At 42.5% G+C, this 24,546-nt stretch overlaps 1 protein-coding gene across 1 annotated transcript in view; it reads left to right on the top strand.

The window, feature by feature from the left end:
- Positions 1 to 1,812: 1,812 nt before the first annotated feature.
- The window catches only part of cbl (Cbl proto-oncogene, E3 ubiquitin protein ligase), a gene marked incomplete at its 5' end in the record, with an annotated part of 43,781 nt that continues 21,047 nt past the window's right edge, over positions 1,813 to 24,546 (top strand). The window contains 2 exons of the mRNA XM_080006626.1: positions 1,813 to 1,962; positions 6,913 to 7,160. Of these exons, the coding sequence (XP_079862752.1) occupies positions 1,813 to 1,962; positions 6,913 to 7,160 (398 nt within the window). The remainder of the gene's footprint in view (positions 1,963 to 6,912; positions 7,161 to 24,546) is intronic.

Here is a 24,546-nt window from a genome sequence, read left to right as displayed (position 1 = left end):
CCTGCAGGGAGAGAGAGGGGGGGGGGGGGGGGAGAGAGAGAGAGGGAGAGAGAGAGAGAGAGAGAAGATGCACGAGGAGGGATGAATGAGCATGACCCAAGTGGTGGAAGAAGTAGGCGTTAATACCCTGACTGGAAGTGATTCTAGTGAAAGTGAAAGCACCCCATCGACACGTCTGCTTCGGTAAAGTATATAAAGTTGACATGAAATGTACTTTTAAGTGTTTTGTCAGACCCAGTAACCCGATCATACGCATACAAGATGCCACTGGACCCTTTCTTCCAGCAAATCAGGGTTCATGCATATCCTGATTCCAACTACGCGGTATCGTCCTACCTTTAACATACATAAATAGAAATCCTGTTGAGTTTTTTTTTTTTTTTGTTCTGTTCAAGTTAAATGAGTTTGGGAATTTGCCTTGAAATGCAGTGGAATAAATCCGCAACTGAAATATGCTTCAAAAATAGAGGTACTCGGAAAAAGTTATAGGCACGGTAACGAAGTACTTGCACCATTGTTCCACCACTGAGCCTGCTGTACATAATAATATAAATATCAGATGGAAACCAATACTCTTCTCGGGCGTCTTCTTTGGGCTCTTTTTTGTTTTCCTCGCTGCGGTTTTCTTTGGAGGCATGTTGGTTGAATGTAGAGGACGGTTAACCACGCGTTGGCGTCGAGATACGTAAACTACAAAAAAATATATATAAATATATTTGTGTAACTTCAAATTACTGAAGTTAAACAACTTCAATCCACCGACAAAACGGGCAGTCTGCCGCCTTCAAAGCGTCCCTGGTTGCCGGGGCGACCGGGCAGCCCCACGTACCGTAACGCGGAGGCGCGCGCGCCCGGGAACACGCACGGTGCGTGCGCGCGCACGCGGGAAGGCGTGGCGGGGGGGGGGGGGTAGAGCGGCGCATGCGCGGCGCCAGAGGGGAAGTAGGAGAGCAGCGGGCGGCGTTTAATGTCTGCTCGGATCCGTCTGCCTCCGTAACTCGGCCCGGGCTCCGGGTTAGCTGGACGCGGTTAGACGCAGGTCGGGGGTCCGCCGCCATGCACGGCGACGAAGGGGGAGCGGACGCGGTGTGACCGCCCGTGGACCCACTTCCCGTCGGGACCGAGGCGAACCGACAGCGCTGGAGCGGAGCGCCGCCGGGGGAGAGGAGCCGCTCCACACCGCAGGCAGCCGGACATAGGGTGGGTGTCAGAGGCCCTTTGTCCAGCCCCAGTAGGTAGGTGGGTGGGTGGATGGATGGATGGGTGGGTGAGTTTACGGACGGGCGGTTGGGTGGATGGATGGATGGATGGATGGATAATATGCAATAACCGTGAAATTACCTAAAGAAATTGAAAAGAAAATGGCAGTATACAATGAACCTAAAATTTCACCAAAACATAAAAAATGGCTACATGCATTAAAGCTTAAAAAGCAACAACACACCTCTGTATCAACAGTTGACCCTTTGTCATAAATAGGACATTTCGGGATCCCGCTCTGCTCCCCGCACCAGCTGCTGACTGCACCGGGTTCCGGGGCTCTGAGTGGCGGGGGGGTTGTGCTAACCACCGCCGGGGGCATCTACGTGGAAACCCCGGTGTCAGCTTCAAACTCTGGATGGAGTCACCGCGCGGGTAGAGAGCCGCCAGCCCCCCCCCCCTCCCCCTGCAGTCGGACCAACGCTCGAACCCACCACCCGGGCGCTGTCCTCGCCGGGGGAGGGGGGGGTCGAGCCAGTGTTGCGGGAGGCGGCTCGGGTCCCTCGGCCCCCCACCCTGCCCCTGCCCCTGCCCCTGCTCCCGAGCCGAGCCATGGCTGGGAACCTGAAGAAAGGCGGAGGGCTCATCGGTATGATGAAGGACGCCTTCCAGCCGCACCACCACCACCACCTCCACTCGCACCACCAGCCCGGGGCCGTGGACAAGAAGACGGTGGAGAAATGCTGGAAGCTGATGGACAAGGTAGGTGGATAAGCTATTAGCCTAAACGAGCTGTTAGCTGGCTAATCTGCTGCAGCTCTTCTGTTGACCCAGCAGGAGGGTTGCTAACGGTGGCTAATGAGCAGAGGCAGGGCATGGATAGGCTAACTTCATCTAGTAAGTAAGGGATAATGTGCTCCTCGCCGGTCGTTATCGCAAAAATAACCCCCTTCGGAGGCGTCACTCGGCAGGGGGTTGTTATGCACGTCACCCCGCTCGTTACAACGGCCACTTAATAGAAGAATGCGTTGAGACGGAATTTGAAATGCATCGTATAACCGACTAGTATGCATCATCCGCTAAGAACAATGGGCCACAGCAGCGTAGCTGAACGAGGGACGTGGACCAAGGCCGAGGAGTGGTTGCCCGTGGCAACGGTGGTTATTTACACATCAGTGGTCATTATTCACAAAATAACTGGCCGCCACTTTCCGCTGTTGTGCCAATCAGAATTGAATATTCCACAGAGCCCTGGAAAAATGTATTTAACCCAAACCTGCACCCACTCACCCCATGCATCTGTTCGTGGCAAACCTCATTTTTCCAGAGTATGTTGGGAAAGTGTGGCTAAACTGTTGTTTTTTTCCCCTCAAGGTAAGATAAGACACCTAGCAGCGCGGTGCAGTAGCTGCAGTTATCTGCGATTACCGACATTGTTGACATTCCGACAGTCAGCCAGCCATCAGGAATCAGACGTCATTTGCAAGCTTTGACAAAGACTTGTGAAAAATCAGGCCAGCGTGGCCATTTGAAAAATCATTTGGATTTATTTTCACACAGGAGGTTGATTTGGCAGCTTCTAGCGGCTTGACACCGCCGCCCCCCTCCAAGTTTCCTGTGCGATTCCCACAGCTTTTTCACAGTGGATGGGAGGACAACACAGCCTTTTGTGTTTCTATTCCTTGTCGGGGGGCCTTAACTTAACAGCGCTGACGTTTAGTGACCATATATCTCTACAAAGCTAATAACCAATGACGGACTAGCGATGGCCCACAATACTGGCATCCACTCTAGGTTTTTGGGTGGATCTTATTTCTATGGCTGCAGTGTTCTGCTTTTCTTTTTATCATCAATGTAGAATTGGAGCAAGCGCGCGAGGATGAAATTGCTCCATGGCTTACCTGCGGAACTTTTAACATTATACACATGCAAATGCATTTTTACTCAACTATAAAATACTCAAGGACAGAATCGATTGATAACCGCATTGCTTTCAACAATCATCCTATGTTTAGTTTAAATGGACAAAGATATTGATTGAGTAGCCCAGGAGCTCAGAGATAGATTGGTATAATATCAATGTTGTGATATGAGACTTAATATTGTCTGGGATTTTTGTTCTGGTAATATTGTGATATGGTTAAATGGTGTCTTCAAGGCAGGATTACAGTAAAGACATGCCATTCTCGGATTTTCATAGACATACGGTTTTAACCAAGGCCTCTACCTGTTTGGTCATAATTTCCAATATTATTAATGATTATTTCAAATTTGGGGGTGGGGGGGTGTAAATGGCACCAATAGCAAATGTTTGAGATTAGGTATTCGTCAAGATAATTGGTAATAATTGCCCTATATGCCCTCGAGTACCACCTAGTCTGGCATTATTAAGATTGTCATTGGGGATTGTTTTATTCATTAACGACCACATCCTTGATCTTTTTTGGTCATCCATTTTATTGTCCCCCCTGAAGTTCAAATATTATTTTTGTACATTGTGTAATACAGTGTGCCAGATTGGTTTGCAGCTATGCAGTTAAAGGCCTGTTATTTGATCTACTTGTAACACTACCAGCCACCACCTTAACAGCAGATCATTTGTCCGTGGAGAGTGTCTTCTCTAACTTTCTCAGCCTCTGCATGTTGCCCACAAGGATTAATAAATATTTTTTAAGAAATCCTAAATCAATCTTTATTCAGTGGACCCAAGCTAATAACGTTTTATTATATGCAGCATGAAAATCCCATGGGAAATTCAAACATTGTTTTGTGCACCTTAACAAGTCAGAATCAATATTATAACATTGATTTTTCTTTTCCATTACAACCAATGCCGTGTAACATAACTGTGGTGATACTAAAGTCATATTGATTTGCATCGCCATCTCCTTTTCATTCCTCGATCAATTCAGTCTAAAACTTTTTGATGAACAGCAAAAATATTTTTTAAATATTTTATTAGTATTAAACTTTTTTTTGTCCTAGATGAAGCGCAACATGGAAGCTATGTTGCTATGTACAAAAAAATATGATTGGGCAAATTTTATGCAAGCTGATTGTTTCCTCTCATTCATCAGTTGTATTGAAAATGATTTAGAAGGTATGTTAATAGTTGTTACAAAGAGACAGGCGAGTAGTACGCACCGCAGAAGTGTGGTTGTATGCAGAATATGGTTTGTTGTGATTGTTGCTCTACAGTTTGTATAGTTATTGGGCCACGACACTACTGAGGAGGATGACGGTTTGGAGCAACAGCAAAGTGGTGCCGCTTCGATGGGTGGCAGTCAACTTGACAGCAGGCCACCTTGATTGATGTATCAACTTAATTTGTGCACGCAGATTTATTTGGAAGTATTTGTGGACATTTGGGCTTCCCAAAAACCTAAAAGGTGTACCCGTGGCACCAGTCTTATCTGGTCTGACAGAGTTGTCCTGGTTCATAGAGTTAGTACCGGATGAAGGAAATGGGGGCAGGGGGTAAAGTGGCATATTGTTTATAAGAATATTGTAGGTAGATGATTTTCTATACAACTTTCTACACAATATCATCAAACCTTCTCCCATTGGCTCTCTCTACCAATGTAGTGTATTTTCATATTTTCTAGATTTTGACTGACCATGACAACAACCATGCTTATACAGTTCAGGACCTATTCTGGGATTTGGTCCAGTGTCTTTATTTTTTATTATTAAAAAATTAATGCGCAATGGACTGAATCACATAGTACCATCAGAGGCTGATGATAAATTATTGAGAAGGTTTTATAGCATGCATCTATACACAGTCTGCACACTTGTGAGGGGTTTTTTTCTGTTTTTTTTTTAGGGGTGTTGACCTATGTACACAGTCGATTTAAGGGAAATGTCTCAACGACCATCATCGTTGATGCTAACTTGTATCTTATATGGCTTACTGATGTTATAACTCTGTTCACTCAGTACCAAATGTCCCCAATCTGGCGTTGATGATTGATGCCAACAACACTGTTTAACTCGGGGTGTGCATCAGTGTGAGTGGCCCCTATGATGGGAATTTGTTTTCAGCGGTTAGGCAGAAGAATTTGTAGGTTGTAATGTAGTCAATTTTGGTGAGATCAGGTTTATTTATTGCCTGGTTTAAGAAAGCCTTTTGATCCATGGTTTGTATGTTATAGTCTGAAACCCGTGTCCCTCAGTGCTTCACCCCATCAAATTTAGTAGTATGCTTTCCTAATAGTTATTGTGCAAAAATTAAGGTGGAACTGGTATAGATTGAAAGTGCTTATAAATCCAGATGTCAACGGTGCTGTGTTTAATAGCAATTCAGATCACCATTAGCATTTGTGACCCACCAGGTCCCAACCCGTCATGTTTCACAGCTCTGTACTGGTTGCTGGGTGTGGAAAAACATCGGAAATTCATTATTTTTTTCTTTTTTTTTTTTTTTTTTGTCCAAAATGAGATTATAGCAGATATATGTTCCTCAAGATGTATTCAGTCGCTCAACGTATTTTCAAAACTGAGTTTGATTTCTAAACATCAGATAAATATTTTAAAAATTGAGGCTGCGTGCTCCATCAGCATTAGATGACCCACCAACGAGTTGTTGAACACGTGGCGATCTTACGGGTCCCTTTAATGCAAACATGCAGATCCACGTCATCCTTCCATATCCCGAAAAATGTGGAGTTAGGAAGTGAAACCGTTTTTATAAAATATGATTATAAAGTGTATCAAATTGTGAATGACACGACGTCGTCTTCGCGTGATAGAAAAATGTTGCAGTGACGTCGCCTCAAATGACACAAAGAAGAAGAGCTGACGTCACTTCCATGACAATGTTATAAACAAACAACAACAAACACCGGAAGCAAGAAATTCTCTGTGAAAGTGTATTCTCTGTGTTATGGATTATGAGCAGAGGGCGGCAGACGCTCTTATTTATATTGTCGAAATCGCTGAATATCGCCGCTCCCAGGAAACGGCAATTTCCAGAATTCAAATGGCTGGGAGGACCTCGCCAATTGCATTCTGGGAATTGCTTTCCCCTGGTGATGGGTTTTCATGCGTGCAATCTTAAAAGTGCCGCTTTCTTAAAACGATCATTGTTATAAAGCAATAAATGCAGGGAATGGGAATGTTTAGAAGTTACAGGATAATAGGAATAAGAGCGGCCATGTTACTATAGTGAGCATGAATGAAACAGTAAAATTAAAGGATTAACTTCAATTATGCATTTTCTGATGTTTTTATAAATGAATGATTGAAATATTATTTCAGAAAAACACATTCAACAATTACTCATTTAAGGAGTACAGTACAGCACTATCCAAATGTAACCATTTAAAGCGCTAATTGTGTTTCTCAATGTGTATTTTGTGCTGCAAAAGTCTGAAAATGCTTCTAGAACTTTGAAGGCTGATTTCTCAGAAGTTTCAAAATGTGACTCTAAAGTGGTGGACTACATTTATTTTGAATACCATACAATATCACACTACCGTTTCCCATTCTATATATCTAAATGTTGCCTCATAAAACTTCGACACCGAAGATAAATACTCTGCATGCATGACGTGAATTATGCCCAAGTGGATAGTATTTATTCTCGTATAATTCTTTGTTTCTTTCCTTTCACTCTCCTCTTTACAAATTCTTCCCTGCCTTTCTCTTCACCTCCCTCCTCAACTCAACCCTCGCCCCTCCTGCTCCCACCGGCATCCGCCACCTCTGCAGGTGGTGCGGCTGTGCCAAAACCCCAAGTTGGCTCTGAAAAACAGCCCTCCCTACATCCTGGACCTGCTGCCAGATACCTATCAGCACCTGCGCACCATCCTGTCGCGCTACGAGGGCAAAATGGAGACGTTGGGAGAGAACGAGTACTTCCGGGTCTTCATGGAGAACCTGACGAAGAAGACCAAGCAGACGATCAGCCTGTTTAAGGAAGGCAAGGAGCGGATGTATGAAGAAAACTCGCAGCCCCGGTGAGCAAAGTTACACCAATCACACACACACACAAATGTGGAACTCCTGTCCTAAGAGGAACAGTGCTGACATGAGCGTGATAAGTTGCTATGGTTTGAAAAGAGTGAGGAGACTCAAAGAGATTCAGTTGTTTTTTTGTTTTTTTTTGTAGCAACTATAAATCCTAATGAATAAATAAAAAATCGAGGCCTATACTCCTTGTAGTTCTGGCGGTAATTTTTTTAATCTCAACTTGTCTTAGGATGAAGGTGCTCAAGTTCTTTTTTTGTCGCCTGACATTATCTATGAAAATCAGCATGACTACACAGGTGCAGAGTAAACGGTATGTTTTCGGCAGCAACCTGTTATTTTCACTCCCCGCGCCTTAAGAAGCAGGGTGTTTTTTGCCCACATCATACCAGCAGAAGAGGGGAGTCTTCTGTGGTCAGAGTGATGCTCAACCCACAGCTGTCTACATTGTTTTTCTGTGCCCTCCGTATGTTCTCTGATCGACAGTTGACTCGTTTTTTCTTCTCTTTGAATATTGGTCTCATTGCGCTTCAGTCAAGCCCTTGTTCTCAGCTTCTCTTCCCCTTCGTGACAAAGACGCGCGTTTGTAATCATCGAGAGGGAAAGATGAATAAGCAGCGTTTGTTTGATCACCTGGGCAGATCAGATGTGAAGATCTAGATTTTTGTGAAATTAAAGAGAATTGGCAACCATTTGAGGAAACATTATTTCAGAAAAACACGGGTTTTTTTTAGGAAACAATTTGAGTACTTTTGTGAGGTTCAGTCTAGTGATGCAACAGGGTGCATGATCACCAGATGGATGTCAGACATTTGCTTCTGAGGAGGCTGCTGTGGCCATCCTGGAAGAGCGTCACAGGCCCAACTGGGTTCTGTGCTACAAGACTTTAAGTCAATACCATTGCCGATGATTTGGTTCCTGCACCAAGGATTATTGTTCGTCGGCTAACCGGCAGGATCCATTGAGATGACCTACAGATGTAGCTGAACAAAATATTTTGGCTGCAAGGCTCGTTGAAATGAGAAACATGGGTGTCGGGCGTAAGGGGCTGAATAATATACTGGACAAAATTTCTAAAAAACCTTTTAACCAAACCAAAAATTACATGGTAAATATATACTCTATGTGAACATAGTATAATTGTTGGCCTTTGCTGAAGAGATAAAGTATTAAGGTATTGAAATTAAGGATTACAGTATTTATGTACTCCATAGTGTCAGAGCAGGCCAGTCAATGCCATAAATGTATTGAATTTCAATACCTAGGTCTAGTGGTATGACATAATCATGAAATTAATTAATTAATTAATTAGTCTAAGTTCATGGCTTTTGAATTTTTTAATTAAAACTACATTTAATTTTAATTTATTATTATATTTTGTTTTGCCAAACAGTTCAATGTGTGGGACCTGTTTGATTCTTTAACATGATTTGTATAGTGTAAGCAGATATTTTGCTAAATATCAATGCCACCTAAAATTCAAGTGAATTTCAAGTATGTGGAGTCGGTGTTGACCGATAGGTGTTGTATTTTTATTTATTTTTTATTTTTTTAGGGCGGATATATATATTATTAATCAAGGAAAAATTTTAGAGCTCTATTTATTTATTTATTTATTTTATCGGCAATCATTATCAGACAAAATATTGGTCAGATTGGTCAGACCTGGACTGCCCATGTCCCGTCTCTTCGGTCCGTGTGAGACTTTTTTATTGACTTAGTTTCCATGTTTCTGTGGTCAAAGTAATAGTTTTATTATAAAGACGACAGCAGCAACAACACCATTCCAGCCACTTGTACCATTTCTACCGTCCTCCCATTCTGTTAAGTGAATGACTGACTGCTATTTTCAACCATGACAAAGTGCATCAAAAGGCAAGTGCACGTGTCGGAATAAAGCCGTCCACAAACATTGCAGGAGACATCTGTTTACCTCTGAGTGTTGAGGAACTATGAAGATGAAAGTGCAGTTATATTAATAAGCAACTATTGTTGAGCTGCAAGGCACGGCCTGAAAAAATTGATAGAAAACAACGCAGCGGGGGAAGTCTTCAGCAATTACAAACGGTTAATTGAAATTCATGCCGACAAGCAAGCGTGTTACTATGCTATTCTCTTTCATTCTCTCGACCGTTCTATTTCATTTATACGGTGCGAGTCTTTCATTGATTTGAACGCCCGCCTCCAATGCAAGTGAGATCTATAACCCACGCTAGTGCTGCGGTCTCAATTTCACGCGTTTCTTTTGGGGCTGCAGGATGTTGAATAGCTGCTACAACTAGTGCCATGCTTCCTCATCATGGTGACTTATTTATTGTTTTTTTTAAGTGCAAAATACATAGAGCAGACATTACTGCCAATTGAACCCTGATATGACTTTGCTCGAAGGTCTGACACGGGCAGATTTTTATATTTTTTTTACCATTCCTGAATGAAACGTTTTTTCATTCCATTGTAGTTTTGTAATTGAATTTCAATCAAACGCAGAAATCAAACGCAAAATAGGTGTAATTTTTGCCACTGGGGAATAAAGGGAAGCTGTAGTTCCCTGAAATTAAGCCAAGAATTGAATTTGATTGCATCGATAATTTGATTGGAGAGGAAAGGAAAATATTTTGTGTGACGCAATGCTGATGCAATTTTGATTCAAAACACTTTATTTGAGGGTTACGGAATGGCAAGTCGAGCAATATACACTACTCACAAAAAGTTAGGGATATTTGGCTTTCGGGTGAAATTTATGGAAAATGTAAAAAGTTCACGCTACAGTGATATTATATCATGAAAGTAGGGCATTAAAGTAGAAGCATGCAATGGTAATTTCCTAATCTAAAACAAGTTATTGAAACAAAAGCCAACAACAGTGGTGGGTTCACCACAACAAAAAATGTCAATGTCTTAATAACTTGTCATGTGCCCTTGAGCATCAATTACAGCTTGACAATGACGTCTCATGCTGTTCACAAGTCGACTTGTTGTCTGCTGAGGCATGGCCCCCCCACTCTTCTTAAAGGGAGGCCCTCAGGTCATTGAGGTTCTGGGGTACAGAGTTACGAGCCTCTACACGGAGACTCAGCTGATCCCATAGGTTTTCTATGGGATTCAGGTCTGGAGAAAGTGCAGGCCACTCCATTTGAGGTACCCCAGTCTGCAGCAGCCGTTCCCTAATGATGCGACCTCGATGAGCTGGAGCATTGTCATCCATGAAGATTAAATTACGCCTGTGTTGTTCATGCAGGGGCACAATGAGTGGATTAATAATGTTATTCAGGTAGTATGGGCTTGTCACTGTACCATTCACAAAGTGTAGGGCAGTTCTGTATTGACTAGACACACCTGCCCACACTGTAACACCACCACCACCAAAGGCTCGTCTTGACGTCTCCAACATCGTTGGCGGCCATCATTTCTGCTCAACGTGAATCGACTTTCATCAGAGAACAGCACTGAGGCCACTGGTGCCTCGTCCAGTGTTAATGCTCCCTGGCCCATGCAAGACAATGATGCCTGGTGGTGTGGTCAGGTACCCTTGCAGGTCGTCTAGCACACAGACCACGCTGATGTCAACGGTTTCAAATGATCTGACGTGACACTTGGGTGCCTCTCATCTCCCTTAAATGTGCCTGGAGTTGAGTGGCATTCATCACCTGGTTCCGCAGCGCACTGTTCACAATGAAGAGCTCATCAGTGTGGGATGTGGCCAAAGGACGTCCACTTCTATGCCTTTCTGTGACTTCCAGTCTCTCTGTATCTCTGTTGCAACCTGCTGATGACACTCTGTGACACTCTAAACTCAGTGGCCACTTCCCTCTGACAACATCCTGTTTGAAGCCTCGCAATGGCGAGGTACTGTTTATCAATTGTTAGGTGTCGTCTTGGTCTCATGATGTCAAAATGTGAACAGCTTGATGAAGAGGACTGTTTGAATACCAATTCTAATTGAACCAGGAAATGTATTGGTCGATTCATGGATCAAACACCTGTTGTGAATTTTGCCGTTGAGCTCCTTGTTAGAGAACAGCAGGTTGTGCGAAAAGTACTGAAACATTGAACAGTTGGACATGTGCATTCAAAAGTTTAGAGAAGGTCAAATTAAGTTCACCTGTAAAGGTTAGAGTGCATTTTAGATTCATCCTGAAATTTCACCCGAAAGCCGACTATCCCTAACTTTTTGTGAGTAGTGTATAATCTTTATGGTCACATTTATACAACCAATTTTGCTCTTGTACAATTTTCCAGTTTTGTTGTTTAGATGTACAATGAAGACTATGACCTTAGTCATACATTCCCTTTTGAATTAGTAATCATTATTTATTCGTTCATTTGAATAAAACTTGTTTCTGTCCCTGACAAGAGAAATGGTTAGTCTTGATAAGATTGAAATGGGTTGATGAATGGCTTCTCTATGAAACACGGGTACTGGCAAAGCAATAACCCAGCACCAGTCATAAAAAGAGTTATATCAAAATGCATAATACAGTCGCTGTCTCAAAAATGCAATTAGTTGACCTTAGGAGAATGCTTGCTGACTTTATGCAATTATCAAATAACTGTCTAGTTTAATTTGCTGATTGTATAGATAATTAGTCCTTTGTTATACATCCTCATCTTGCAACTAGTTCCTCAATGTGTTGTTTTTTTTGATTTTTTTTTTTTTTGTCATCCACCAGGGAAGGCTGTCTGAAAAAAAAGAGGAAGCCTGTATATGTTCCTTCCTCTTTGTTTAATTACCATGCAGAAATTTCACTTGTCTTAATGTTTTTGGGGTTTTTTTTGTTGTTGCTTTTTGTTTTTTTGTGAAGAAACGTTTCTTCATTAGTACATTGAAAGAAGAATCTGCAGAGAAACAAATTCCTAGTCAGAGCAAAGGAAGCTTCCACTCACTTACACACACACACACACACACACACTCACAGCCAAGCATTACATACAAAGACGGCTATTGTCTGGGCCGAGAAGGCAGTGGCACTGACACTAACCAATGAGTATTAGCCCACAAGAGAATGCTTTGGAATCGACCAATGACTTTCATCCACTCGAGAGGCTAGTGTGGTGTTTAAGCTGCAACTAATTGCGGCGCATGGTTCCAACTTAGAAGTCGGTCTTGGAAGATAAAGCTGAGTACTCATCTCACTGCCTTTTTAGTATGGAAATGTTTGATAACACGCTGCACAGTGTTCAACCCAGTCATTTGTATTCCAAAACCCTACGAGCCATTTCTTGCTCACAATTTAGTTTCAGAAGTGAGCCTAAACATCCATTGCTTGGGTTATAATATTCTGGGTTAGAATAATATATTGGGTTATAATATGAAATATTGGGTAATATTCCATTCGACCATGTTAAAGTAAGACTACACCATGTCTGCATAGCTGCTCTGGTATCATGGTAAAGGATCCTCGTGTGTCTGCGCGAATCAAGCACAGCGTGGGCGGACATGCTGCGTTGTGACGCCCCGTAGATTTCTGCACAATGGCATCCACAGAGATTTTGATCCTCTTTTTTATTGTTATTATTTTTATCTACAATTTATAAAATACAAGACAATTTTTGCCTGACCACTGTATGTGAGCTTCACAGAATATGCCATTTGTCCTTGAGACAATCATTTATGTACCATGAAATTTCACAGCAGTTTTTTTTCCACAGCATTGTAGACCCTGTTTATTCAATGCAGCAGTGCGGTGAGCCTAAATGTGACTTTCACAGCTGAGCTGTGCGGTCGAGGGGAGTGTCACTTCTTAACATTGGTTCTCATCATGATAGTGGAATAAAGGGTTTGAGAAAGAAAGATGTTTGCTCACAATGTGGGGGGGGGGGGGTGAAGAGAGAGAAGATTCGAAGTGTCTTAATGATTAACACTGACAAGCCTTACTTGGTCAGAATGAACCCAGCGTGACACACCGAGCGCTTCCTGCTCGTCTGTTCACTCGCTTCCTCTTCTTGTTTCACACAGCACACTACAGACATTTTCTTTCAACTCTCATAGCAGGACAAGCAGAGAGAAAATGGGAGCTTTCAAGAATAAATTGGTAGTTTTTATTTAAATCAAAACCGATGGCAGGCCTAATTTTCAGTTCACTTGGACAGTCTGAGATGTAGGGTATAACATTTCCATATGGCACCAGAAATTTGCTGGCAAATATGACTGTGGCTGGTGAGCTTATCTACTGTACCAGCCACTTTGGCAGACACTGTGTAGTTCTGCCGTTCCAAACGTCAGTTTGGCTTCTGTATTAGTTGGCTGGCCAGCGAGTGTATAAACCTCAATGGCCAGAGCCTTGCTGCAAGTAATGCATCGAGCATAGAAATGGATAAAAGAGGCAGAAACACAGACTATGGTTCAGAAACTGAGGATTTTAATGTGTTATCAAAGTGGTCACAATTTTTGCATCCAAATTTAAGCGGAATTTTAAAACAATGATATTGCAACAACACATTTTTTTCAGACTGTGAAGCTTTGTTAATGCTAATCATCTGCAGTAAAACACATCTCACCAGAACAAATTCCAAGTATATGTAAATGTACCTGGCGGAATAAATTGATCCTGACCAAAATAATGTGAATCAGGTGTGTTTCCCTAAGTTGGGTTGAGAAAATGAACTGCCTACCTGAATTGTTATGTCCTAATCTTAAATGCCAATAAATGGCTCTACTACAATATTTAAATATGTATTATTATTATTGTCATTATGATGATGATGATGATTATTATTATGAGTTTTATTTCATGCCATTATATATAAAGACAATTAAGTTTTTAATCGCAATTATTTGTATGATAATTGTCGTCTAAAATGTCATGATCATGACAGCCTTATGTGTAATTCTTAAACAAAAATAAAGCGTTGATCAATGTGGACGCAGCCCTCCGCCCCCGCCCTCGCTCTGACCGGATATTGTTTTGACCTCGCTGTGAGGTCTTGTTTGATCCGTCTCCCTGGGCTAAGCTACTGTCACATCCCGCCTCTCGTCAACAAATCCTGCTGCTCAGAGCAACCAGTGGCACCGAGCCTGAAGGGGGCTCCATCCGCAGTGCAGGGTTATTTCATATAATCATTGAAATACGTATTCAGTGTTGCTTTTTTAACACACACTTACCGACTGAGGGAACTGAGGAAGCCATATTTAGGAAGTGTCATTTTGAAGATGTTAATCTGTCGTTGGTGTGTCATTCTTCTTTCTGCAATACTAACTTGATTCTAACAATGATGATTCGCATTTTGTTTTCACACACCTTCTTTGTTGGTAGTGGAAGGTATTCGGGTGCTTGCCCACCCCTCCCCTTCTTCCTTCCATCACCCCTTACTTCCTTTACTTACAGCTCATTGGCCCGTCCTGTGAACAATAGAAAAACGCATTCCAGGCCTGTTTTGGCGATATTATTACAGTACATAGAAACCGCTTCCCTTCAGTTTCCAGTCATTTTGTGAGCTCTGCCACTGAGCTGCTGCGGATGACCAGTCTGTAGTTATTATAATCTATATACTTGGCGGAGGGCCTGTGCATTTGCCAGCCACCATGCGGAGGTTGTCCTTGGCAGTTCTGTTGACTCATTCAATCTTAAACAGCGACACCAACCATCTTTAATGCACCGAGTGGTTAAAAAAATAGTTATAATTGTTGGAGGCAAAAAGAATAAGTGTGTTTTGAAGTTTATAAAAACATTTTTTGGATAGAGTAATAATTATATCCACATAGCTTGTAATGCCAGTGTTGGCATAGTGATACAATCTTCACCTTTCAGACATATCCAGTTCAAAATGCCCTATGTTACAATGAGCAAGGTCATTGAATTAAATTTATATTTATCACCACATATTACCATAGTGTAATGCAGGGAAATGGTAAATTGACTGTGAATCAGCATTTATTTCTCAAGTTAGGGCTTAACTACACAGAAAGTACAGGCAGAGCGTATTTAAAGCAAAACTAAGTAACTTTTTTACCTTAAAGTAACAGCTTCAGGACAATTTTGATGGTACACTGACTTCTAATATGGTGAATAGCACCTCTTTCATTCCCACACACCCCCCCCAGAAGCCTATTCTTGCACTATGTAAATTCTGTGTTTGGGTGCGCTTTGCGGCACTAGGGCACTTCCTTGATTTTTGGCTCTGGTAATTAGCCGCTCCACCTCCCCGATGGCGCATGAGACGGGACAGTGGTGTGCCCGTATGTCAGCCGGTGTGCGCCAGCCCTCACTGTCATTACGCCACGGGGTTTGTTTCACCCTCTGCCCCCAATCTGCTAGGCCGAGCACATCTGGTACCTACACGGGTAGCAAGGGGCCGATCCCTGCGGCCTCGCTCCCCATTGCTCCGGGGGAGCTGTGGACCGAAAGCTCGCTGAAGCGGCGAGGACCATGCAAGGGGCGCTGTAAACTAGGTGGACATTACACCAAATACCAAAAGTTACATAGTGCTGCTTTTAGACAGCAAGGGCCGTAAAGTGAGAACTCTGCCGTAGCGGTGACATCATGTTACTTGAGCCACCACCCTTAAGCAAGGTTTTCCCTAACACTGGGTCACAGGGACGATGCTGTGCCCCTGTGGGGCTTCCAGCCTACAGTACAGTACAAATATAGAAATGACTCAACTTATACTCATAACAGTGTATACAGTGTTTCTCAGACTGTGTGCCCCATAATGCTACGATGGAATATTTGCCTGTTCAGCACTCTTGCTCTGCTGTGTCTACCAAACTAAATTGCAAAGCTGGTGTGTCTAAAAGATGGGGAAGGGGAACTAGTGTGAATGCTGTCGTAAACCTGACAAGAGACAAATGTTTTATTTCTTTAAGTTTAACTATATCACTATATTACAATAACCAAAATACCAGACGATGCCTAGTCTCATATCGCATTTATTGATATTCTGATATACACCAATCAGCCACAACATTAAAACCACAGGTGAAGTGAATAACATTGCTCATCTCGTTCCAATTGCACCTGTCAAGGGGTGGGATATATTAGGCAGCAAGTAAAGAGTCTATTCTTTAATGCCGAGTTCAGTCTACCTAACTCTGACCTGATTTTCCACTCGCAGACAGGTTTTTGGCGATTTAAAAAAAAAAAATTTTAAAGCCCAAATTGGAAGAAAATCATGGCAGCCTCCCATGAGGGACGAGCTATTTCACTTTTCTTCTATGTTTTTCATATATTTCTTATTTCAATTTTGGTTTTATTCGGTTTTTACAGTGATCAAGAATGTAATAAAATATTAACTGTCCTGCGAATGGTATTGCGTAATTTCGGGTGTCGCTTCTCATGTGCTTTTGTGACAAAACCTAGTTTCGAGACCCGACCGACTCGTTGGGATTCATCCTGGTGAAAGATCTTGTAACGTGTGACCCCCTGTTACTGATCAGTCATGTGTTGTGCAAACCACAAGACTGCTGGATTCCGGATCACAAGACAGAAGGTTTAGTACCGTGAACAGTACAGTGTAGTACAGTACACAGTACAGTGATCTGACGTCTTTGAAAGTCGTGTAGTGTGCCCATGGCATTTGTTGATGTGTTGGAAGCAGGAAAAATGGGCAAGCATAAGAATTTGAGGGACTTTGACAAGGGCCAAATTGTGGTGGCTAAACGACTAGGTCAGAGCATCTCCAAAACAGCAGGTCTTGCAGGGTGTTCCTGGTATGCAGTGGTTAGTTAGTACCTACCAAAAGTGGTCCAAGGAAGGACAACCGGTGAACCGGCAACAGGGTCATGGGCGCCCAGGGGCTCACTGATGCGCATGGGGAGCGAAGTCTAGCCCGTCTGATCCGATCACACAGAAGAGCTACTGTAGCACAAACCGCTGAAAAGTAAATGCTGCTATGATAGAAAGGTGTCAGAACACACAGTGCATCACAGCTTGCTGCTTATGGAGTAGCCACAGACCGGTAAGAGTGGCCATGCTGAACCTTGTCCACTGCTGAAAGCTCCTATACTGGGCATGTGAGCGTCAGAACTGGCCCATGGAGCAATGTGAGAAGGTGTCCTGGTCTGATGAATCATGTTTTCTTCATCATGTGGATTCCCGGGGTTAGGGCCCGATCCCATCGAGCATCTGTGGGATGTGCTGGAACAACAAGCCCGATCCACGGGGGCCCCACCTCACAACTTACAGGACTTAAAGGAACTGCTGCTCACGTCTTGGTGCCAGATACTACAGGACACCTTCAAAGGTCTTGTGGAGTCCATGCCTCGAGGGGTCAGAGCTGTTTTGGCGGCGCGAGGGAGAGCCACACAATATTACTGATGGGTTTAATGTTATGGATGATCGTTGTATAGCCCAGCTCTAGTCTGAATATAGCTCCACAATGTTTCAAAAAAGGGCGTCAATATCCACCTTTCTGTTAGGTTTCAGGTGCACTGCTGTTTTTGTTTGCAGTTTTATGTTCTTCTTTCAGATGCTTATATTTGCTGTGCACAACACTATGAAGTTAGTATGAATCTTCCAGCTGCCAATTACACTTGTAGTTCACTTGGCACTTTAATTTCACTTGTAATTCTATCGAGCAAAGTTTACACATTATGGTGTCCATGCAGCCAAGCCGATGTAAACCGCCACATAGGGTTGGTATTCGCAGGCAGGATAGCATTTGCAGTATCCGCTTTGCTAAGACAGCCATATCCTTATTTTATATGTAGCCAATTTTGCCTATCTGCAGTCCCATCTTATCACTATAGCTGTAACACTGCATGAAAGGTCTGTATTTAGAGTGCCGATAAAGCCACGTGGAAAAACCCAGACCACTTTTATTTTTATGGAATTTGCATAAATACCGTCACAGTTGAGCTATTTTTAACTTGTCTGCTCGCTCGAGACGTTTATGCTTCATGGTTGCTATGATATGGGTCTTTAATTATTTAAATATATTCTGTGACATCAGGTGTGCCCGGTTGACAAAACGTCAGTCCTGTAACACAATGAAGTGGGAAATGTGTGTACACATGTGTATACAGTGTGTCATTGTGTGGAGGTTAGCGGAGGGGGCGGACGTTAAACATAACTATGAAACCTTAATTAGTAAACACGTTTATTGAAAATTTAAACGTGGAACAAATAATTCAGGCAGTGATTGATTGGGATTAATATTTGCTTCTTTAAAAAAAAGCAATGCATGGTTTTTTGCCATTTTCTTAACATCATGTCTTGACTGATACAAGTTTCTAGACAGTCGATGGTCTTAGACAAGTTGGACAACTGACAAAAATGGAACAATTGACTAACTAGTGGCACATGCCAATGTATGCCAGTATGTAGGTGCCGTGGGAGAGTTTACTTTTCATTAGGCTATAATAGATATTTATTAGATGCACAAAGTGTCTTCGCGTAGTGATTATCAAGTGGTTATGCTACCGCATTTGATTTAATATTAGGCTACAATTTCTTCATCAACTGTTTCCCAAAAATCATAGCAATCAAAGCAGAGATGTCCAGAGTCCAGAACAGTGCAGCATTCATTCTATTTAGCCGGTGATAGAAGTCATTCATATTCTTTTTTTTGATGATCTCTTCAATCTGAACATCCTTTGCAGCCTCGCTTTTGCCTCGCAGCTGATATCAGCAGCACACCTCTACCTGAATGTGCACACATTCGCTGAAGGGACGGATACGACAGACAGCGTTTAGCGCCACGTTTATTTGTCCATTAGACATACGCATTACATTACATTACATTTACATTTAGCAGACGCTTTTATCCAAAGCGACTTACAATTGTTCAAACACCGACGGACGCAGCCATCAGGAGCAATTAGGGGTTAAGTGTCTTGCTCAAGGACACTACAGCATGCTAGCAGGAGGAGCCTGGGATCGAACCAGCAACCTTTAGATCACTAGACCACCAGCTCTACCGCCGGCGCTATCATCAGCTTACGTACCGCAGATTCAACATTAAAGAGGAGAGGCAAAATAAGCGACATACCGGTACATAAAAATCGGACTTACTGTATTTGCAAAATTGAAGATGTAACCATTTAACTTTAATTCACTGAAACTTTGAGCTAAAATGCGATCGGCAAACAAAAGGCTGCTTGGGTTCAGCTCAGTCGTCACACTCTCCTTATGTTGTCGTAGCGCAGTAGCAGACGGGCAAAAGTTTTAATAATCCATCCAATGACTATTTTCCGAAGCGCCACGTTCATCCATGTTTGTTTACCCTCGCTCCCACATGCCGATAACGTTAAGCACCGTGACATTGACATTGCCGTAACGCAGTTCTGCTGCTGATTTGTGACATAAGTGATAGAAATTGTGTAAAAATATATATACAATCAGTCATTTCTCTCTCGTCTTACAATATATATCGTCATATCACACAGCCCAACAACAACAACAGGGGGTGTTTTTTAGTGGTTTACCTAGCAGCCCAAGAGCTTTCAAGGAATGGAAAACCCGTTACGCACTCCAGAGATTGCTGTCGTTTCAACTTGAGTTACACTGGCCAGCACTTAGAGATGGAGGCTGTATAGGAACACATACAAACAGCAGAGGTTAGCGGTAATTTGTCTCCTTGCAGTATCGGTGAGAGGGCAACTCATGTGGTCCTTGTTCACATTAAGAGATTATGATGCTCGCCTCCTCTCAACCCCAAGGGTTGGGAGGAGGCGAGCAGCTACTATTTATTTGGACCGCAAGAGCTAAGGTTTGTTGTTAGGTAAAACTGAGTTAAAATTGCTGAAAATGTTAGATACTCTAATTGTTACAATGGTGATACACATTGGCATCGATACCAGTTCCTAAATGGCACTTTCTTCAAAACAGATTTTCCACAAATCCTGAGTTATAGGTCATAATACTACTTCAAAATAAAAACGCCATGTTAAAGATGCTTTTAAGGTGCTAGTCTGAATCCATATAGAGTGATTTTTGTATTATATTTAAAAAAAAAAATAAAGATGTATTGAGTGTAAGTGTAAGAGACTATACAGCACTTTATATACTGTATTTGTGTGTGTTTTATGTGCTGTCACAGCTGTTTCCTGATGGTGTTCCAGAGTGAGGCCAGTTCCGGAGAGTTACATTTATAAAGTAATGACTGGAATGAAAGGGAAGCCAGAATTTCCATCACATGGTACAATGCCATTTCATAAAATAAATGGCTTTTATTTTTTTAAATGTGTTTATTTTATGTGCATCTCCTGTAGGCCTCACACTTGGGTCACGCTTTTAGTTAACGATTGATCTCAGAACCAGAAGCTTTTCGTTCTGAACTCGTTCTCTACTCATTTCGCTGTTGGCATCAAAATCTGACAGTATTACACCTTTGCCAATTATAACACGCTTATAACAATTATAACACGCTTATAACACCGCTAGCTGTTTGTTAATCTCCTCCTTCATGGACGACCTATACTGGCTGTGTTGTGATGTAGTGCTGCAATGCAGAGCAGCGCAGATGACTGCGCTACCTTATCACAGCCAGCAGGAAACAGGAAAGGAGCAGCCAGCTGCAGGGTCAGAGGTCAAACTATAGCATTAGGGGGATGGGAAGCTGTCTCTATGGAAATGCTGGGTGTGTTTCCCCCAGTAATGGGTTGGAATGGCCACGAGAGATGGAGTAGAGAGATTATTATAGAGTTGTGACGAGGCATTGTGGGTTAGCAAGCACTGTGCCCTTTATGACCATAGCCCAATGATTTCACATTCTCACAAGCACAGCAGCTGAAATAGCACTAGGAGTTATAGGGGTAGGCTACTGCTGCAGCACTAGCTGCTGCCCAGCAGACACACCAACTACAGAGCCGTCTTTGTATGATCAAATCCAGCCCTGGAGGATGGAAGGAAAAGACAGAGGCAGGGTTGTGCTGCAAGAGAAGGAGACAAAGAGGATGTGAAAAGATGATAATGCACAAAGATTTTGGCCTTGCTTCACTCTCTCTTCCGATCTTTTTTTTTTTTTTTTCCAGGCTATCATGACTATGACACTTAATATTATGACATTATCAAATTGACTACAATAGTTTAGATGTTTTTACAAATGTTGGTGTAGGAAAGGTGAAAGTAGCTCCTTGGGATTGGCATGCTGGGTACTGTGTAGTCTTCTTGATCTGGTTGTCTTGTCAATGTCTGTCAACTGTTGCCTGTAGGAACTAGTCCTGAAATTGATTGCTCCGTGTAGTCTATGGGAAAACATTTAATGCTATAGTTAAATCCACGGCCATCTCTCTGACAAATAAAATATTTCGTCCAAAACGTTTAAACTGTTGTGTTCCAATTTCAAGCAACAGAAGTCGATAAAGATGTAAGCCCTTAAAAAAGTCGAGATTTGAAAATGAAAGCGTTGAGCAAGGGGAAGATCAGATACCTCCACAAGGGTATGGATAGATTACCATGCGCTGGAGATAAAAGTAGAGTATGGGGAGAGGTCGGAGGGGTGTAGCTCAGATAAACAGCCAGACTACACAGTGAGCGACCGGTGGATGAATAAGGCGATAGTTTTTAGACTTAAGTGTGGCCAGGAAACAGAGGAAACGGAGAAGCATCTCCTGCTGAGATGGTAGCTGTTGAAGAAAACACTCACTAACGCAATATTACAAAGACAGTTCAAAGCTCATCTGTCCAGAGACACTTGAAAGAGGAAATGTTAACATCTAACATCTATTAGGAAATTCCTGTTAGGGATCTGGACAAAACCTATATTTGGTTGGCTGATGGTAAAATCTCAGTATACTCCTTAATTTTTCTGCATCTAGAACAGCGTCTCGACAAATGAACACAACATTCCCAGTTTATCCATATACTGTTCTCAGACTCTCTGGTTGATTTTGTCCACTGGCTTGAAACTGGCTTGGAAATGCTTGAAACTCCTACTTCAGCCTGCTTGCATCATCTGCCCTATAATAATATTTAGGAATTAAATCCAGTGTTTCCCGTTATGAATAATATAGAGAATATATTCTTATAACTCTCCCTTGGGGTATGCTCATAGACTTTGCTATTTCTGCGCGCTAGACTCTTGCCTCCTCGTAGTCTTGCACATTAAATTTGCAGTGCGTCAGCAACCAGTGTGTGATTTGTGATTTAAAATGAACAAAATGAATGCGATTAGAATCTTCATATTTGCATTCAGATTTCGTTGTCGCTAAAGCTTTGTTATCCAACTCAATCGGTGTCGCGTGTGTGTATAACCAATACGTGATCAGCCAGTACACCCTGCTCCTTACGGTTACAAATTAGGGGTTTTTGCTGTGCAGTCTGAAATTCCGCTGAAGCTGTTAAGCTGGTCTGCTCGGCCACGCCGCTTTGGAGGGAACCGTGACGTGAAGACGTTGAGGTTATTATTATTTTTCTCCACATCCTAGGATAATTATCACTGTCAACTCTGGTGTAGGCCGGATCCATCAGCAGACACCGACTTGGTACACCACTTCAGGCGGAGGTTGCTCAGACACGCCAGATCATGGCGTCTGGAGTCAAGTTGTTCGAGTACTTTTGAAGCAGAGAAAGCTAATCTGAATATTGACCAACTCGCTGCCACACTACCCCTGAGCAAAGGCTCATTTAGAATCTGCATAGAACTCTCTTGTCTGCGCGACGAACCATCATCCTAACAAGTACTCACCACATTTTGGCACCATCTCAACATCTTGCACAATATATTGCAGCCTCCCTCAGTCACTGTCACGCCTCACGCTTTCCACCTACTCCCCCCCCCCCCCCCCCCTTATGAGTTTCATAGCGTAGTGTACGACAGCCGCCCTCACGGTGCTCTCTCGTGCATGTCAATGCTCCCCTCCTTGGGAGCCAAGCACAATCCCCCTCTGTGTTGCCTCGTAAATCACGCCTTTCTCCACAAACCACTTCCTAGTGCTCTGCTGGGGTGTCGGGGCTTGATGGCATGGGTCGATTTTCGCCCATCCTCCCTCTCTCTCTCTCTCTCTCTCTCTCTCTCTCTCTCTCTCTCTCTCTCTCTCGAAGTCTTGTACGCTTTCACTGATTCAGATTTGGAAATTTAATATAAATATGAGACTACTTTGGATTCATACACTTTCCGGCAATAGGAAAAAAAATTGTGTTTCAGTGTCTTGGACCATATTAAGATAGTCGAGTGTAACAGTCATGTGAGTCATATGAACATGATTTTTAACTCAACTACATGAAGACAATAATAATCAATTGATAATTGATTGATTGACTGCGGCATCAGCGTACGTACATACGTGTGGATTTGTCTGAATAATGAGACAGCAGCACACAGGTATTTCTGGTTAAACAAAACTATAAACATTCTTATTTTGTCCAAAAAAATTTAAATAAATGAATGTAAACTCGTAATAAAGAAATGAAACTTTAAATTAACATCGTTGTCTGCTTCAGGTCTTCACAATTGACACAGCTAGAAAAGAGCAAATGTAAACAAAGAAATGAATAAACACATTGAATTATTTTCTTTATGCGCTCAAAACATGCCTGTTTGGAAGGTGCTGCATTGGAGGGGTGGGTGGAGCAAGGCCAAAAGTATGGATACTGCCGATACTACGTCTCGTTTTGTAGATCGATTCTAGCGGCGCTTGCTTGGTGCCCGTCACCCTGTGGTGAATGGGAGATCCTTTCCGCATGCGCGCTATGCGAGCGCCCTTGGCGACACCGGCAGAAAACGATCGGTGAAAGCTGCCCGCTCACCATTTCCCCAGACAAAACCGAAAATAACGTTGTTATGACGCAGTTGTTTTACCTTATTATAGTTTAGATAAGTTTGTATTCAGTCTTTTCCGACGCATAACGATTGGTTTGACAGGATAGCACCATGTGCAGCTGTGACTTCGCTGAGTGTTTGGGAAAGGTTTGCGGCGTGTGACTCTCACCCATCTTTTATTTCCAAAACCAATGTCTCTTTTCCCCCGTCTTCTGTAATAAAAAGGCAGTCGCTGTCATAAGCTTCCATTTGCTATGTCCAAATGTCCTCAGTGAAACTTAACCGCAGGCGCATAAGCTAGTTCCGCAAGAATAAAAACTTGCTATATTTATAATTTATAATTCAATATTTTAATATACTCCTGTATATTTTTTAAGATTCTATAATGTTATATTATTGCAATGCAAACTATCTTAATGCTAACACACAAAAAAATGAATGTTCAACTCAAAGAATCTCATTTGACTGAGACTGCTCTGACCGCATATTTGCATAGTCAAATTTCAGGGGGCAGCCCTAATATACAGTATACTTTGTGGGGATGCATTGATTTCAGGGGGCAGCCCTAATATACAGTATACTTTGTGGGGATGCATTGATACCACTTCTTCACTGTATATTTCAAGTCCTAATTCAAATATTTTACCTTGAACTGTTTTTGCCAAATAGTATACATTAGCGCTAGACATACAGTACGATCTATTTTCTCCATTGGTATTCCTCAAGTCTCCCCCACCT

Source organism: Zeus faber (assembly GCF_960531495.2).
Source record: "Zeus faber genome assembly, chromosome: 9".
In the NCBI taxonomy this organism is placed as follows: domain Eukaryota; kingdom Metazoa; phylum Chordata; class Actinopteri; order Zeiformes; family Zeidae; genus Zeus; species Zeus faber.
The sequence above is the reverse complement of the archived record's forward strand: the minus strand, read 5'-3'. Positions and strand labels throughout refer to the sequence as shown.